This window comes from Protopterus annectens, chromosome 3.part0 (genome assembly GCF_019279795.1).
Source record: "Protopterus annectens isolate FY-2018-M chromosome 3.part0, PAN1.0, whole genome shotgun sequence".
Lineage (NCBI taxonomy): Eukaryota > Metazoa > Chordata > Ceratodontiformes > Protopteridae > Protopterus > Protopterus annectens.
Genome location: NC_056731.1, coordinates 1,112,349,353 through 1,112,365,506, shown reverse-complemented (window position 1 = coordinate 1,112,365,506; position 16,154 = coordinate 1,112,349,353). Strand labels below are relative to the sequence as shown.

The following is a 16,154-nucleotide window of genomic DNA, read 5'->3' as shown; positions in this document are numbered from 1 at the left end:
TTGTACAAGGTGCAACATGTTCATTCATTCCAGGTTGGACATGGCTTCATACATCAGGCACAGCTTGCCTGTAGCTGGGCAGTATGGCGGTGTGTGGGGCTGCAGTTTGTTTACTCAGGCAACACATGGCATCTGTTCATGCTCTTTGCTACTCCTGGTGGGGTACTGTTGTGGACTTTACAGTTGATGGAGGTGTCTGCTGTGGTATATCCCATAGGGGCTATTGTAGTCACTTGTGACGCTGATGGAGGATGACTGCAGAGCCAAAGTGAATTCCCCTTATCTACATCTGCCAACCTTCATGTTTGGGTGGGTATATAGTATATGTTTCTGTGAACACTACAGCCACATGTTTGTCCAGTGCAGGATATCTATCACCTTTTGTACCCAGGTCTCACATTACATGTTAGGTACATCATGGGTTAACACCTGTGTGGTAATTTGTGGGCACTTACTGTATATCCACGGTGGTTGTCTATACACAGTTCTGCAATTAGCTTGCTAACATGGCTATGGCTACACTTGTCTGTTTGTAGGTGGCCCTTTTGTGGGTTGCTTGTGTCAGCTGGGGGTCGGATATGATGGGCTGTTTGTACTCCTCTGCATACATGTTCAGTCACAGTCCTTCCATGTTGGCCTATACCTATGGGACATATATACAGAACGGGGGGGGCAAGACCAGGCCTTGTGGGATGCCACTCATATCTGCTTTGTAGTCTGACATGGATGCGGCATGTCTGACCATGTCAGTTCTGTCCTTGGTCTGGTTTGCAACCCCTCTACTGACATAGGGGTATATATTTAAGCTGGTGAACATATCCATACTGAACTTGTACGGTATTGTCTAGAAGCATGTGCACGGTCCAGCTACGCTGTGTGGACCACATTGCCCTCATCAATGACCTTAATGACTGCTTCAAATGGGTCAGACATGTTTAGGGGCAGGATCTGCAGTTACGACAGCCACACTGTGTAGGGTCCAGTATCAGTAGGTCCACAATAGCCTTCTGTCTGCGGTACATACTGATCCTTTCCATAGCTGTGCAGAACAAGCTTGTCAGGATCCTGGGGTGGTAGTTTGGAGTATCCATTCAGGCAACACCTTTGTTGTGATGGACCACTGTTGTTGTACACTGCTCTTTGGGTACATATCCTGTGGTAAGGCTGACATTGGGCAGTAGTGTGATTTGGCATTCCATTATTCTTGGAGTCCATGTTGGCCTCAGCACAGGACACCATCACATACCTTTGCTGCTGTGTGTTCTGCTTTGCAGATGATGGCTGTTACCTCAGCATCTGCAATGTCAGGGGACCATCAGTCTGCTGGGATAGGTATTTTGCACTCTGGGGGGGGGTGTTTGCACTGCACCTGACAGGTTGTATGTTAGCAATATGTGTGTGTGTTTGGTATGTTGTTTGTAATATCTGTGTGATTCAGAGCATATCTGTGGATGCCCAACATGGTTCCTACCATCAGTTGGGTAAGCCTTGTGATTATCCTTAGTGTCCTGTACATTTTGTATCTTCATAGGTTCATGGGTTCATATTAGGCTATACACCCTAGGCCATTAGTAAGCCTAGCCAGAGTGTGTGTGTCTTTCGCCACCCCTTGCTATGTTCTATTATGGCCATTTATGAATTTCTTCACTGTGTCTCTGTCTGGTCGTGACACAGTGAGGACCCCCAGTATACATGTACGATCATCCATCCACTTGGCAATATTCCTGTTGAGGGGTGTCAGTGAGGGGCTCTGCCTACCATGGATTGGGATCCTGTTTCTGGGTGTGGGAAGCCTCTGGGTTATGTATCTGTCCCTCCAGCACATCTTATTTCATTATGTGTTGAGGCTGACATCTGTCACTCTCACAGCTCCAATGGCTGTGATTTCCTGTGGTGGAGCATGTCCATTACTCCTGTGTTGGACATGGCCTTGTACAACAGACTACAATGCCTCTGTGTAGGCAGTCTGTGACTGCATTCAGCTGGGGTGTCTACAGCCAGGCAGCATATGACATATATTTCACACCCTTTATCCTCTTGGTGGGGTAACTATGAGGTTTTCCAAACCGCTGCAGGTGTCACGTACGGTACATCCCATATGAGTCATTGTACTACATTATGGGTCTGATAAGGGAACAGTACAGCGGCACAGTGACCTCTGTTGATGCAGATGTGAATCCTTTCATGATACGGTGACCAATATCGACAATCTTCCTAGCCACGTTGGCATTGTGAGTGTCACATGACAGATTACTGTCTACTTGTGTCCCTAGGTCCCTGATTACTCCTTGCATACATAATGGTTTGCCACCTATGTGGTAATTTGTGTGTACCTCGTCTGGTATTTGGTGGGACATTCATACTGTCCAGTGTCTTCAGGATGTCTGGGTGGAGTTCTTGTGTGTGAGAGTGTGGTCTGTCACATGCTACAGACTGTACAGCAGTTTTGACTACAGTTAGGTGCACATGGGTGGTCTCCGCTGCTTTGTGCATTGTCAGTTACCTGGCCATATGGGTGTCTGTGCTGCATATGGATACTCCCCCTCCTTTGATGTTTTGGTGCAGGTGTTGGGGCCATAACACATGATATGTGGTATAACCTAGTAGTGCTGGCGTGCTATCACTAGGCTTGCAGCAGGCTTCTGTCACTGCACAGACATCGATGTTCTCCATAATGGGAAGTGCCTCAGGGTCATGCATATTGCAGTTTACACATCTGGCATTGGTCAGCATTACCCTTATGTTTCCTACCACTTATGTTTTCTAGGGTGGTGGGTAGTCTTTTTGGCCTTGCCTACATACGGCTCTATGGAGGCGGAAAAGGCCTTATCCAGTATCCAGATGCACACGGGTAACAGGTGGAAGCCATCCCTGGAACAGCAGCATGGCTAGTCATGCTTGACATCTCAAGCAGACAGACATTAGACCCTCTTGGACTGACAGCTGTAACTGTGCCAGCTGTTAAACATGAGCATTCTTTGTTTGTACTGTGGCATCATTCTTGGTGAGGGTTGGATGCTGCACACAGCCAGTGTCATACTGGCCTGGGGTACATACTCAGAGGGACCATCCATGTCTCATTTCATGTTGACCAGGGAGCTACATCTCGGGTAATTCACACCAGCATGGACATTGATTGCATCATATTTCTGCTTGCTTTGGGGTGACCTGCGTACTTGTGTTATGTGGCATTTTGTGGCAGCCTACATGCAGCTTACTCTACCCTTTCCCTTGTTCAGTCTGGTGACTGGGACAGCAGTGTGTCTGCCTATACAGACACCTATTACAACTGTATCAGGCATGTTGTTTCTCCTTCTGGCCTGTGACTGTTTGGCACACCAGCTTTGCGTACTATTCATTGCATGTGCTATGTTTGAAGGTTGTGGTTGCTTGTGATCTGCTTTGGAGGCTTCTGTTGGTGTGGTGTGTTTGTAATTAAGGCCTCTGGGAATATTTGTCTGTGTCTATGTGTTTGATTTACAGTTGTGGTAGGTCTATGTGGGACTGGGTTTGTGGTGTATGTGGTTACCTTCTCTTCCTGACTAGTTTTGACAGTACTGAGTTGGTGGAGCTCAATCTCTGGTTTGGATACATGGTTGCATCTATCACATATATTTGTATTTATTGGGGGGTGTTGTGGTTGTCTGTGTACTTGGGACTGGTGTCACATTGCCTCTTGATTCAAAGATTCTACTTGTTGTGGCTGGACTTAGTGGATTGTATGTGTGGACATATGTTATTGCCATACTACTGGTCAGTGATTACTTCCCTTTTTATGTTTGCTCTATCATGTGGTAGCTTCCTCATTCTCTTGCATGGTTTGGTAATGGCTGGTGTCCAGCATGCCAGATGCCTGCATGTATGGCATTGTGTGCTGCTGTTATTTGTGATTGCATACTCCAAGCATTCCTGGCTGTGTTCATGGAATGCCTGTATAACATGTTCTGTGGTATGTCCCATATTTTGCACTTGCACAGGGTCTTTCGTGGATTCAACATCAGTTTGGAGGGCTGCAACCTATGCTTTACACATGTTTTTCACTGTGGTATTCTGGCCAGGGACTGGGGTCAGGATGTGTATATCCAGTGTGATTACTCTATGGTCTGGTCTCACCAGTGAGGTACATTTCTCATCTTGCCATCCAGTACACATGTTGCTGATTATCACATCCAGTATGCTTACACCTCTTGTGGGAGTGGTACATTGTTCCTGGGCATTTTGGTTTATGGATTCTGGGAAATTTTCTCCTACTGTGTTGGTGCTAGTGTAATACTCCCGGTGTATGTGTGGGTATTTTCAGTCAAGCAATATAATGTGGTTTGGGGGGGGCTTGATATATTCATGTATTCCGACATAGGCCAGGTGCAGTTCCTGGTATTAGGACAGTAGTCTGCAGCAGGCTATATACTTGGAGGCAGTTTTAGCCATTGGTATTTGACCATGGCTAATCCATGCTGCTTCTTGTTGTGGTACCAGCATGGGGGTGTGGTTATCCTTGACATTTCTTGCTAGTCACCCTCCTTTTGTAGCTTGTTCCATGTTTTGCAGCTGTACAGCACAGTATGAGGTGTGACCTGGTAGTGTTAGGGTGCTGATGTGAGCCTTGACCCAGTTCTCTATTACAGGACTGGTATCTACATTCTCCATACTGTGTGCGTTTACACTGCACACATATTGCTGTTTAGACATCTGTCATTTGGTAGCATTACATCTAGGTTCCTATCCCTTGTGGTACCTATGAAGGTGGGTTTGTGTTTTGAGACTTACCTATTCAGGGCATGCTGTGGGTACTGACAGCCTTTGCCAGTATCCATGGGGCATGGCATGATAGGTGCACACCACCCCTAGCAGGTGGTGCATCATGTCATGCTCCGCATGTCTTCCCAGCCTGAAACACATTGGCTCCCCTTTGACTAACTGCATTACTTCAGCCAGTTATTGCACTTGATCATCCCATCGTCATTTTGTGGCTTCATGCTTGGTGAGGGTGGATGTTAGTCAGGGTGCTCATGTGTGCATATAGTACATGGTGTTACATTACTTAACACATGGCATTCATGCCTCAGGTGGTGCTGCAGGGCTGCCTCTGTCGGATGCGCATATTACACTTCCCTGTACATGTTTGTGAGCAGGTCATGTCATTTTAGGCATCCATGTTATTATTTGAGTGTGTCAGAGGGGGTATCATTCCCAGGGTTCCTACTGAGCCAGTGTATGTGCTATGCGTTGCCTCTTTGCCAAGGCCAGGGCATACTGGGCACGCCTCCTTCTGCCTACTGGGGCAGGCTCAGGTTGTTCCTCCTCCGAGTCACGCTCTGCCTGTGATGGCCTTGGCAATGGTGGGGAGCTGTTTTGCCCGGCCCTATGCTGGTCCTGCTGCAGCGGTTTTTGCAAGATCATATTATGTAGCATAGCACATACCATGACAATTTAGGTACATGTAGTTGGTGTGTACTGCAAGGCTCCACCAGATGTGTCCAGACACCGGAACCATGACTTGAGCAGCCCAAACACATGCTCTATTACATTACGTGTTTGTGCGTGTGCCTCATTATGGCGTTCCTGTTCAGGTGTGTGTGCGTTTCTGATGGGTGTCATCAGCCACGGCTCCAGTGCATAACCTGCATCCCCCATTAGGTGTCCATGTGGGATGTCCCCACTGGCAAATGTCTGGTACAGCTGCGTCAAATGCCAGATGTGGGAATCGTGGTAACTCCCAGGGCAGCCAGCACACACATTCATTATTATGCCCTGGGCATCACACATGACCTGGAAGTTGATGGAGGGGAAGCCCTTGCGGTTAATGTAGGCCCTACCCTGCTCACCAGCTGGTGCTTTGATGCGTATGTGCGTGCAGTCTATTGCACCCACTACCTTAGGGTATTCCGCTATTTGCTGGAAGAGACGCATATTGCTGGCCAATACCTCACGGGCATTGGGGAAATATACATGATCACCGATATGTGCTGACATGGCATCCAGGAACTGGTGCAGTACCCTGGAGGCTGATGCCTGTGATATCCCCATCATATCGCCAGTTGGTCTCTGGAAGGTACCTGTTGCTAGTATTCTTAGGCCAACACATACCTTGGTTTCCACTGGGATGGGTTCCCCTCTGTTGGTTCTGTGTGTGAGGCGTGGCCTGCACAGCTCAACTATTTTCTGCAGGAGCTCTCTGTCCACTCTATAGCGCTCTACTATCTCCAGCTCATGTAACCTGTGGTAGGTGACCCTGGGCCTGTACACTCTTCTCCATCTCCTCACTGTGGGTTGTCTGGCACCATCTGCATTGTCACCACCCTCAGCAAGTCGCCTATGTCTCATTATGACAGCTATGGCAGCCCCTAACATTTCTGCTCTGAGTTAAGCTTTATCAGTTTTCACTTCTATTAGCTTACTCCTGTCTTGCAGTGTCTCTTAAGAGAAACATCCTGCACTACTGTTTGCAGAGTTTTAAGTGCTGGGCTGGGCTACTATTCTGCCTGTGTAATTGCCTACTTCTAATTGTTTTCACCTGCTAGCTTCAGCAGTTATCCCTGCTAGCTTCCTATTAATTCTGTTGCTTCCTTTTTCCTCTCTGTTTCCTCAGGGGGGAGCAACGTGCATACCATCAGAAACATGCTCACAGTGGCTTACACGCACGCACACGTGCTTACACGGTTCAAAATCTACTTATTCGGGTTAAAACGCGCATACACCTGCGCAAACACTGTTACACATCTGCCAACAGCCTCCAACATACTCAGCCTGCCCTACACACGTGCACACCCGCGCAAACAGTGTTAAACATCTCCCAACATGCTCCCACATGCTCAGTCTGCCTTACACGTGCGCACACTGCCCTACTCACGCTTCATGGTGCACACACGCAAGATGCACGCCCAGCAAGAAACTTTGGTGTAAGTAACAGTGTACACCTTCCATTTCTTGACTTTCCATGACTTATCTAGTGGCACACCTCTTTCCATGATCTGTGTCTGTCATCTGTCATGTTACACTGACCTCCAACGAACTGCATTTTTTTCTACCATTCCCCCCTGTGATGTCACCTATCTCCTACTCTATTCCTCCCCCTTATGTATCTCTTACACTACTCAGACTGTGCTCATTTGCTATGTGACTGTAAGATTCAGTATCCTAACCCTCATTTACATGAGATTGCCTACTAATGCTTAGTTACATGTCTTAGACTCAGCTTCCCCCCTTAACAACCACTACACTGTGGCCATGTTGTTTTTGGTCTGCTGGTCCCTGCATTGTCATTCCATGTATTGCATGAAACCCACATTTGTGGGTTTATAACCTTCTTTTTAATGGTTTTATATAGCGCAGCCCATTTGCGCGGGGCTGAGCTGGAAAAAAAAATTATATTTTTAATATGTTGGCATCGGGTTATCTTGCCAATGGCCACATATTTGGCCATTGGCATGCTGCCTGAGTCATATGCACCCTTTTTTTGAGCTGACATGGCTCCGTTGTGGAATTTGCAGAAACGTACTCAGTTGTCAACTGAGTACATTTCTGCAGCTAAAATGTCTCTTACACGGACTGGTTTCTGCTTCGTGGATTGCTAATATACCTCATTTGCATACCTTTTGGCTGCAAGTGAGGTATTTAGCATGTCCACGCCCAGTCCATGTAAGAGACGTTTTAGCTGGTCTCTTACATGGAATTTAGGGCTGTTCCTGGATCGCGAGGCTGGCATGGAGTGTTGCACGTCTCTTACACTCCGTGAAAGCCTTCGTGAATCCTGCCCGATGTCTTTTAGTGTTTCTGCATTGTTGTAAAATCCAAATCATTGTAGAAGTAAAGCAGTATGCATACATTAGTGTTTATGGTAAATGGGGCAAAATAATGGGACATTGGAATGGCTACAGGGGGACTCTGGTGCCATGTTTTGGTTGTCTGTTCTTCAGTTTGCATTCGAAAGTTGGTATCCCACAATTCCATTGGAGTGGTGGGGTTACATAATTATGTTTGCAAATTAGATGTTAATCAGCGTACAGATTTGTACCTATTTTTCATGGGCCTTGTCCAGATTTTTGATGTTTCCAGGCTGAGAGGTATGACATGTTGGCATCTCTAAGCACTGCACCACGTCATGCAAACATCACATAAAGATAAAAAAAAGTATGATGCTGTGCTTACCAACTGTCCAGAATTTTTCTGGACAGTCCACTACTATGGGACAGCCTCTACACTGTTGCTTGCATGGATTCGATATCCATGTTAGTATGATCTCCCATGGCAGCACTCCATGATTAATATGCATGGCACCCTGCCAAGGGGGAGTCATGACCATGTACATGGATACATTCCATGTAGGCTCGCACAGAGCCTACATGCATTTTATTGAATGCTGGGCAAATCTTTTCAAGTGAGTTCATGAGCATAAGCATGCCATAAACACTGGTAATGAGAAGAATGCTCTATTTAATATCAATATTTTAAAAAATATATATTTTTTATGTTTTAAACTGTGTTGAAGTGAGTCTAAGGGTGATTTATTTAGAAGACAAATGGAGTTCTATGGAATATTATTGTTAGATTCTTTTGAGTGCAACATTATTTCCTATAATAAATGATCATATTAATTTTAAAGTTGTTTTAACAAGAAGTTACTTCATTAAATTTTAGTCATGCGATATATTGATACCATTTAAGTTGTTTTGTGTGTTTGTTATACCAGCCTGAAGAAGTCTCAGGTGAGGACAGAAAGCTCTGTTTTTTGCAATAAAGAAGTATGTTACCACTAGCTTATGTTTATATATTTTATTTATACCAATATAAAAACTGAATGTGTGTGTGTGTGTGTGTGTTGCGTGTGCATGAGTGTTTCTGTTTGTGTCTGTGTGTGTGTATTTGTGTGATGACTGTGTGTATAGTCATACAATGTCCTTGAATACATACATTTATTGGACTCATTCATAATGGGATTGATACAAGATATTCTAATTGTTATGTAGATTTTTTATTCATATGAGCTGTACATTTGTGGCTGTATTTGTACTAGATTGTCCATGACAATCAGAAAACTAATGCTTTGATGTAAGGGGAGATTCAGCCAACTTTCTCTTTGCTGAGACTGTCACATGAATTATTAGTTAAACATACAAAGAAACCCAAAAATTTAAACAAATTATGCCAAAAATGATATTTCATACAGAATACTCCCTTATATTTTCCATTTACTTGAAAGAAAAAAAAATGCTCATGTACAAATTAAGATAAATACAATCAACTTAGGTGTGTTTTTTTAAATCTTATTCTACCTGTGTATTTCTTTTTACTCTAGGTACAGTTTCACTTCCTTTATATATACCTTATGTGTTAACAGGAAGATGGACACTTGGAAGGGGTCTTTGTAAATTTTGGCTGGTCATAGACTACCTTGCTTGTGCTGCTTCAGTATACACCATTGTTGTGATTAGCTATGATCGTTCCCTTTCTGTGACTAAAGCTGTAAGTAACACATTATTGTGACTCATAATATTTTATCAGCTACAATTACTCATACAGACAAATCAGAGATTTTAACAATGTTTGAAAATGACTCAAAGTACAAACAGTCTCTCAGAACAATTTATTTAAGCAATGTACCTGTTTAGATGTTCTTTTTAAAACAGATATATATGTCCAAATTTTTGGTTAGAAAATCATGCACTGTAACTGCTGTTTACATTTCTTTTCTAAATAATTAAACATGTAATGACAAGAGTCTGTGAAGATGCAGTAATCAGCAAACCACAATGCATGCTATATAATACTAACTTATTTCAATGTGAAAAAAAGATTACTGGAATAATTAGTTTACAAAAATCTTCTGTTATGGACAAAATTACAGAACAAATGAGTTACACTCAACAGAACATTCAAAAGACACCCCCCTGGATTCAGCATGCTCTGCACAGAGTGCCTGAATAGTGTCAGAGCTGCTGCATGCAATATGGCTGACGAGCAATCCAGGAATGAGCCCTCGAGACATGAACGAGCGCACCTACACTATTCCCACACAGGCACCACTGCCATATGCTAATTACCTCATTTGCTTGTGAAAACCATGCAAATGAGGTGAATTAGTTATCCAGGAAGCAGGCAGGCATCTGTGCAGGAATAGTGTAACCTGCAGAAACGTATTCAGTTACTAACCGAATACATTTCTGCAAATTACAAAATGGAAGTATGACAGCTCGAAAGAAAGCATGTATTCAATGTTGTAGGTATGCCAATGGCCAAAAATATGGCCTTTGGTATGAAAAATAGCTGCAATTTTATAAAAAACAAGTTTATTTATTTTTTTGGCCAATCTCTGCCGCCTAAGTGTAGGGCAGCAGTACACAAACGTGATTGCTATAAAAATAAGAAAAAAAGGGGGAAATAAGTTTTCATACCCAAATCAGCATTTTGTCATAATAGTCAATGGCATGCATAAGACAACAATACCAGGGAACAGTGGTTGCTAAGGAGGAAGGCTCAGTGTGAGTGTGGTAACCATGAATTAGCATTCTGCTTTATGTAAATGAGGGGATTGATACTGAATCACAGATTTCCTCTCAGTGTTATCTTGCACCTAACCGTGTAGGTGCAGCAACAATATTGTATAAGAGGTGGATGACCTCATAAGGGGGTGTGTCATGCATGCTGTAAGCTTATTGGAGCTCTGTGGCCTGTGTTTGCCCTTAGCTAAGCAAAGCTAAGGAAGGGGGTGTGTCTGAGGCTGCCTAGCAGTGTTTACATTGCCTAAATGGGTGTGTGCACCATGCACCGGGTTTTAAACAAAAAAAAAAAAACAGGAACTAGCAGCACTGTTCACATTTGAGCACTGGGTATGTGCGATGCACCTCAGGGCTTAAACAGGAAGGCAACAGGAAGGGAATACAGCAGTAGGAAGGCAATCAAGGAGAACTAGCATAGCTGGCAGGTGAAATGTATCAGAATCAGCCAATTACACAGGCAGCAGCCCAGCACACTACTATAAACTATGCAAACACCTTTTAGTCTGGTTTTCTCCCACAAACTCTGCACCACCGGTGTACATAGATGGGGAAATCTTACCTGACAAAACTAACAAAATGTTAGGGGCTGCTGTCGCTCTCATACATCAATATGTGAAAGAGGCTGAGGGTGGTGAGGATGTGAATGCTGATGACCATCCCACATTGAGGAGGAGGAGAAGAGTGTACAGACCCAGGGTAACCTACCAGGGACTGTATGAGCTGGAGATAGTGGAGCACTATAAGATGGACAGGGCATTCTACAGCAAATTGTTGAGCTGTGCTCGCACCACTTCACACACAGAACCAACAGAGGGGAACTCATCTCAGTGGATACCAAGGTATGTGTAGGCTTAAGAATACTAGCCACAGGTACCTTCCAAAGGCCAACTGGGGATATCATGGAGATCTCACAGGCATCAGCATATTAGCAGATGCTGGTGAGCACATATATTTCCTCAACACCCGTAAAACGTTGACCAGCAATATGTGTCTCTTCCACCAAATAGCAGAATACCCTGAGGTAGTGGGTGCTATAGACTGCACGCACACATACATCAAAGCATCACCCGGAGAGCGGGGTAGGGTCTACATAAACCACAAGGGCTTTCCCTCCATCAAATGCCAGGTCATGTGCGATGCCCAGGACATTATCTTGAATGTGTGTGCTGGCAGCCCTGGAAGCTATCACGACTCCCACATCTGGCATATGACACAGCTGTACCAGTCAGTTGGGACATCCCATATGGCCACCTAGTGGGGGATGCTGGCTACGCACTGGAGCTGTGGCTGATGACACCCCTCAGAAATGCACACACAACCGAACAAGAACTCCATAATGCGGCACATGCACAAACCAGAATCATAATAGAGCGTGTGTGTGGGATGCTCAAATCATGGTTCCACTGCCTGGACATATCCAGTAGAGCCTTGTAGTACTCTCCAGCTACATGTACACATGTTCATAGTATGTGCCATGCTACACAATATGATCCTGTGGAAACAGCTGCAGCAGGAACAGCATGGGACAAGGCCACACAGCCCCCCACCATTGCCAAGGCCATCACAGGCACAGAGTGACTCGGAGGAGGAACTATCGAAGCCTGCCCATGTAGGCAGAAGGAGGTGTGCCCAGTATGCCCAGGCCTTGGTAAAGGGGCAACGCATAGCACATACACTGACATGGTAGGGACCCAGGGAATGACACCTCTCTTTGACTCGCACATACAGTAAAAGGGATGCCAAACATGACACTACCTGTGCTTTACCATGTATAAGGAGCGTACTATGTGCATCCGACATAGTCAGCCCTCCAGCACCGTCCTCAATACTGGCCCAGCCACAAGGTAAGTCACCCTTCCTATCACTTACTGAATGGAGTAGTATTTTCTGATGGTTGTACCTGTGTTATGGACATGAGCATGTAAGGGAATTGGGTGACTGTATGGGATGTCAGCAGATAGTGGACACCTATATGGGCAGCATGAAACCCATAACAAATACTGGTGTCAACATACTAGGCAGTACTAGACAAGGTGACAAATCTCACCGCAGTACATTGGTGGCCCAAATAACTCTGTGTGTCCATAGGACTCACAGATGCATGTCAGTGAGGCTCACATACCCATCACCAGCTTCAGCCAGCAGGACAGGTGTAGTTGACCACAAAGAAAGGCTGGGCAAAGGCCTCCAATTGATAGCAATGATGAACAGCCCCTCTGCAGACCTACACAGACAGACTACAACAGGTCTGGCAGTTGTATGTTAGTTTTGAAGGGTAAGTAGTCTGAAACTGAAATGTAGGTCAATAAAACCTAAGATCTGTACTCTACTGATATGCCTCCAGTCTGCATGATAGGTCAGAATACAATATGAAATGGAATCCAACAAGGTACCTGAAATACCAGTACAGTCATAGCAAGTGTTTAAAGTCATCAGGTGTGCCCCCCCCCGACAATCCTATGTAGAAATGCAGTAGCATGTAAGTGTGAGGAGTAATATCAGTGGAGCACAGATTACCTGAGCTGGCCCATTCTTCAGGATAGATTGTTGCATGATGCAATATGCAGGGATCCATGTGTGAGGTTGTTGTGTGTTTAATATTGTCTGGAAGTGGTCAGCATATAGGCATGGAGGGCTGTGTCTTGGTGGCCTATGGGCAGTACTGTGGTTGACAGGGCAATGTTCCAACAACTGCAGTGCCAACCACAATGCTTCTCAGCAATACCAATGTCAGCAGTCGTCCATACTCAGTGTCCAGATGTCAATATCTGTCACCATCTGAAAGATGGACATGCCATGAATGTGGGCCCATGCATACACACAGTACACAGTTGGACATACCCTAGACATGGTGCATAAAATGTAACTGTCAACTGCACCCAACTTTGGAATTGTACATACAGGTTAGTAGCAAATTAGTTGTCTGTGTAGTATGGAATACTGGTGTTGTCTGGCCAATCACTGGCAGACCACAAAAGGCACAGTTATGAAATAATGAGAGATTGCCTATGTCCCCAAACAAGGCAGCATAAGGGGAATGTCCCAGGTATATATGTGAGTCAGCTGCAAGTAACTTCTATACCACACATGCACTCAGCTCACCCCACCATCAGCCACAGGTTTATCACAGGTCATATCCTTGCTGTTGGGAATGAGTACAGTATGACCACACTTCTGTATTGGAATACCCACATAATGCAGCATGCTGAAGAAGTGTCCTATGCAGGTGTGTCCCTAGCTGTAAGCAGCACCCTGCCAGCATCCAGACCAATGGATCAATATGGACAGGAAGTATTGCCATTAACACCTTGCACATTTACCCTGTCACCCTGGGGAATCCACTGGCTCTGGGAATGTAGGAGTGACAGAATGCGCTGGCCTGCTACAGATGGCCTGCATCACTAAAAAATGGCCTACAGTCCTCTGTCAAAGGCCTGTGCTTTGCCAGTAGTGCCAATGTATGGTATCTCATGGGGTTCTAACTAACAACCTAACACAGTCAAAAAAACAGAAATGCAAGGCCCTGTTGACAAATTCCAGTATCATGCCCCCCCCCATGTCCTACTGCATGAACTGTGGACAACTTCATAAATACCACTAGGAATACTTCTCAGATATCACTCACATAATGTTAGGAAGAGGATAGAATGACAGAGGGGGGTGTAGAAGCATGGGTGTCATGGAGTGTGTGAAGTCTGAAACTCTGATGTGTGCCCATACTACCCCTGCCTGCAAACCCAGTAATGGGTGGCTACAAATCTGCTCATAAACCACAATGTGATGTGAAGGGGAACTGACCAGATATATGAGCCCTGCCTCTGGGTAACCTGGGCGAATCTGTACAGCTGAGAGGTATGGCCACAGCAGGATATGGCCATTCTGTTAATCGATATATGTACAAGAAGGGGATCCTCAGCCACCATACTATCAAGGTGCTGGACCATTTACACAGACCCATCAGCAAGTGTCTGTTGCTACCCCTCCAGACTGGCAGGAATGTGCAAGAAGGTGTAGGCTGCAGACCACAATACGTGACTCAGCTTCATTCATCTTGTATTTCCCAGTAAATAACTGTGAGCAAATAATTATATATGTCTTTAGTTGATGACATTACACATCACAGTGTAAAACAGTACATATGTCTGAATATCTCTGCTAACACCAACCATGTAACACAAGCAACACAGACAGCAATAGTTACAGTATCCCCCTATCTTTCACCCATTGTAACTCCATATTATCAACCTATCTATAGATATCCTGCAGAAACAGGTTGCTAGCTTTAGGTGTAGAACACCAAAGTCTGGACTGGAGTACAACCCTACCTGGAATGGATTCACACAATCAATACAGAACATCATACTGGGAATACTCCTACACTTAAAGAAATGAAGCCAATGTCTGACAACACAATGGAATATACATATCTGTCATTTGCAGATGTCTGTGCATACACACCAAGTTGTACACCATTTATGCTTCACACACACATTTGATAGGAATACCCCCACATATCTAAAGCCAACAGACTATAATATGCCAAACATACACACAGAGATGTGGGGAAGAGAGAGACAGACAGTGACAGAGAGAATTCTATTATGAGGCCTGTCCAACCCACTATAGCAAATTGGCCTATATCACATGATGTGCTTATGTCAATCACTGTAGATATTTATTTTGGTAGCTCTCAGCCCTATAGCTTATCTGGTACTTGTGATAACTGCGTAATGTGATAGTACAAATAAGTATTCATGTAGCATTTGTAAACTCAGTCCTGTCAAATGTAAAGTTGTGTGAGAGTGAGTATGTGTGTTTCCAGAGGTATGATTTATAGCCCATTCACACACACTGCACTTCTCATTGCCCATGCTAGCACTCCTGCTGATGTCAGTCACCTTGAAATAACCCTTTGGAATCAGCCCCATAAGCTCAGTGGTGCTTGTGATAGCTGTAGTGTAGCAAACTTGTTAGGTAGGAGTTCTAATCCCAGACATGGCAACTGTGTGTGTGTGTATGTGTGTGTGTGTGTGTGTGTGTGTGTGTGTGTGTGTGTGTGTGTGTGTGTGTGTGTGTGTGTGTGTGTGTGTGTGTGTGTGTGTGTGTGTGTGTGTGTGTGTGTGTGTGTGTGTGTGTGTGTGCTTGGAGATGAATGATTTTGAGGCCATTCCCACTCACTACACCGCCCATTGCCCTACTTTAGCACTTATGCTGTCAGTCACCTTGAAATAACCCATTGGCCAAGTCTCAACCCATAAGCTCTGTGTGCATGCAGTAACTATGTAATACTATAGTGTAGAAAACTTAGGTAGGAGTTCTAATCCTTGTCCTGACAACTGTGAAAATGTGTGTATTTGTGTGAGACAGTGTTTGTTTTTATTGACACCTGATTTTGTGGACATTCACACTTACTACACTTCCCTTACCCCTCTTTTATCACTGCTACTGATGTCACTCACCTTCAAAAATACCTTCGGACAGATCTCCAATATATAAGCTTTGTGGCACTTGCGATAACTGTAAAATACCATAGTGTAACAAACTAGTTAGGTAAGCATTCTAATCCTGGTCCTGGCAAGTGTGAACATGAGTGTGTGTGTGTGCGTGTGTGCGTGTGTGCGTGTGTGTGTGTGTTGACACCTGATTTTGTGGACATTC

At 44.7% G+C, this 16,154-nt stretch overlaps 1 protein-coding gene across 1 annotated transcript in view; it reads left to right on the top strand.

Annotated features, from left to right (window-relative positions):
- The window catches only part of LOC122796987 (histamine H3 receptor-like), a 260,309-nt gene that overhangs the window by 79,517 nt on the left and 164,638 nt on the right, over positions 1 to 16,154 (top strand). The window contains exon 2 of the mRNA XM_044065758.1: positions 9,296 to 9,462. Within this exon, the coding sequence (XP_043921693.1) occupies positions 9,296 to 9,462 (167 nt within the window). The remainder of the gene's footprint in view (positions 1 to 9,295; positions 9,463 to 16,154) is intronic.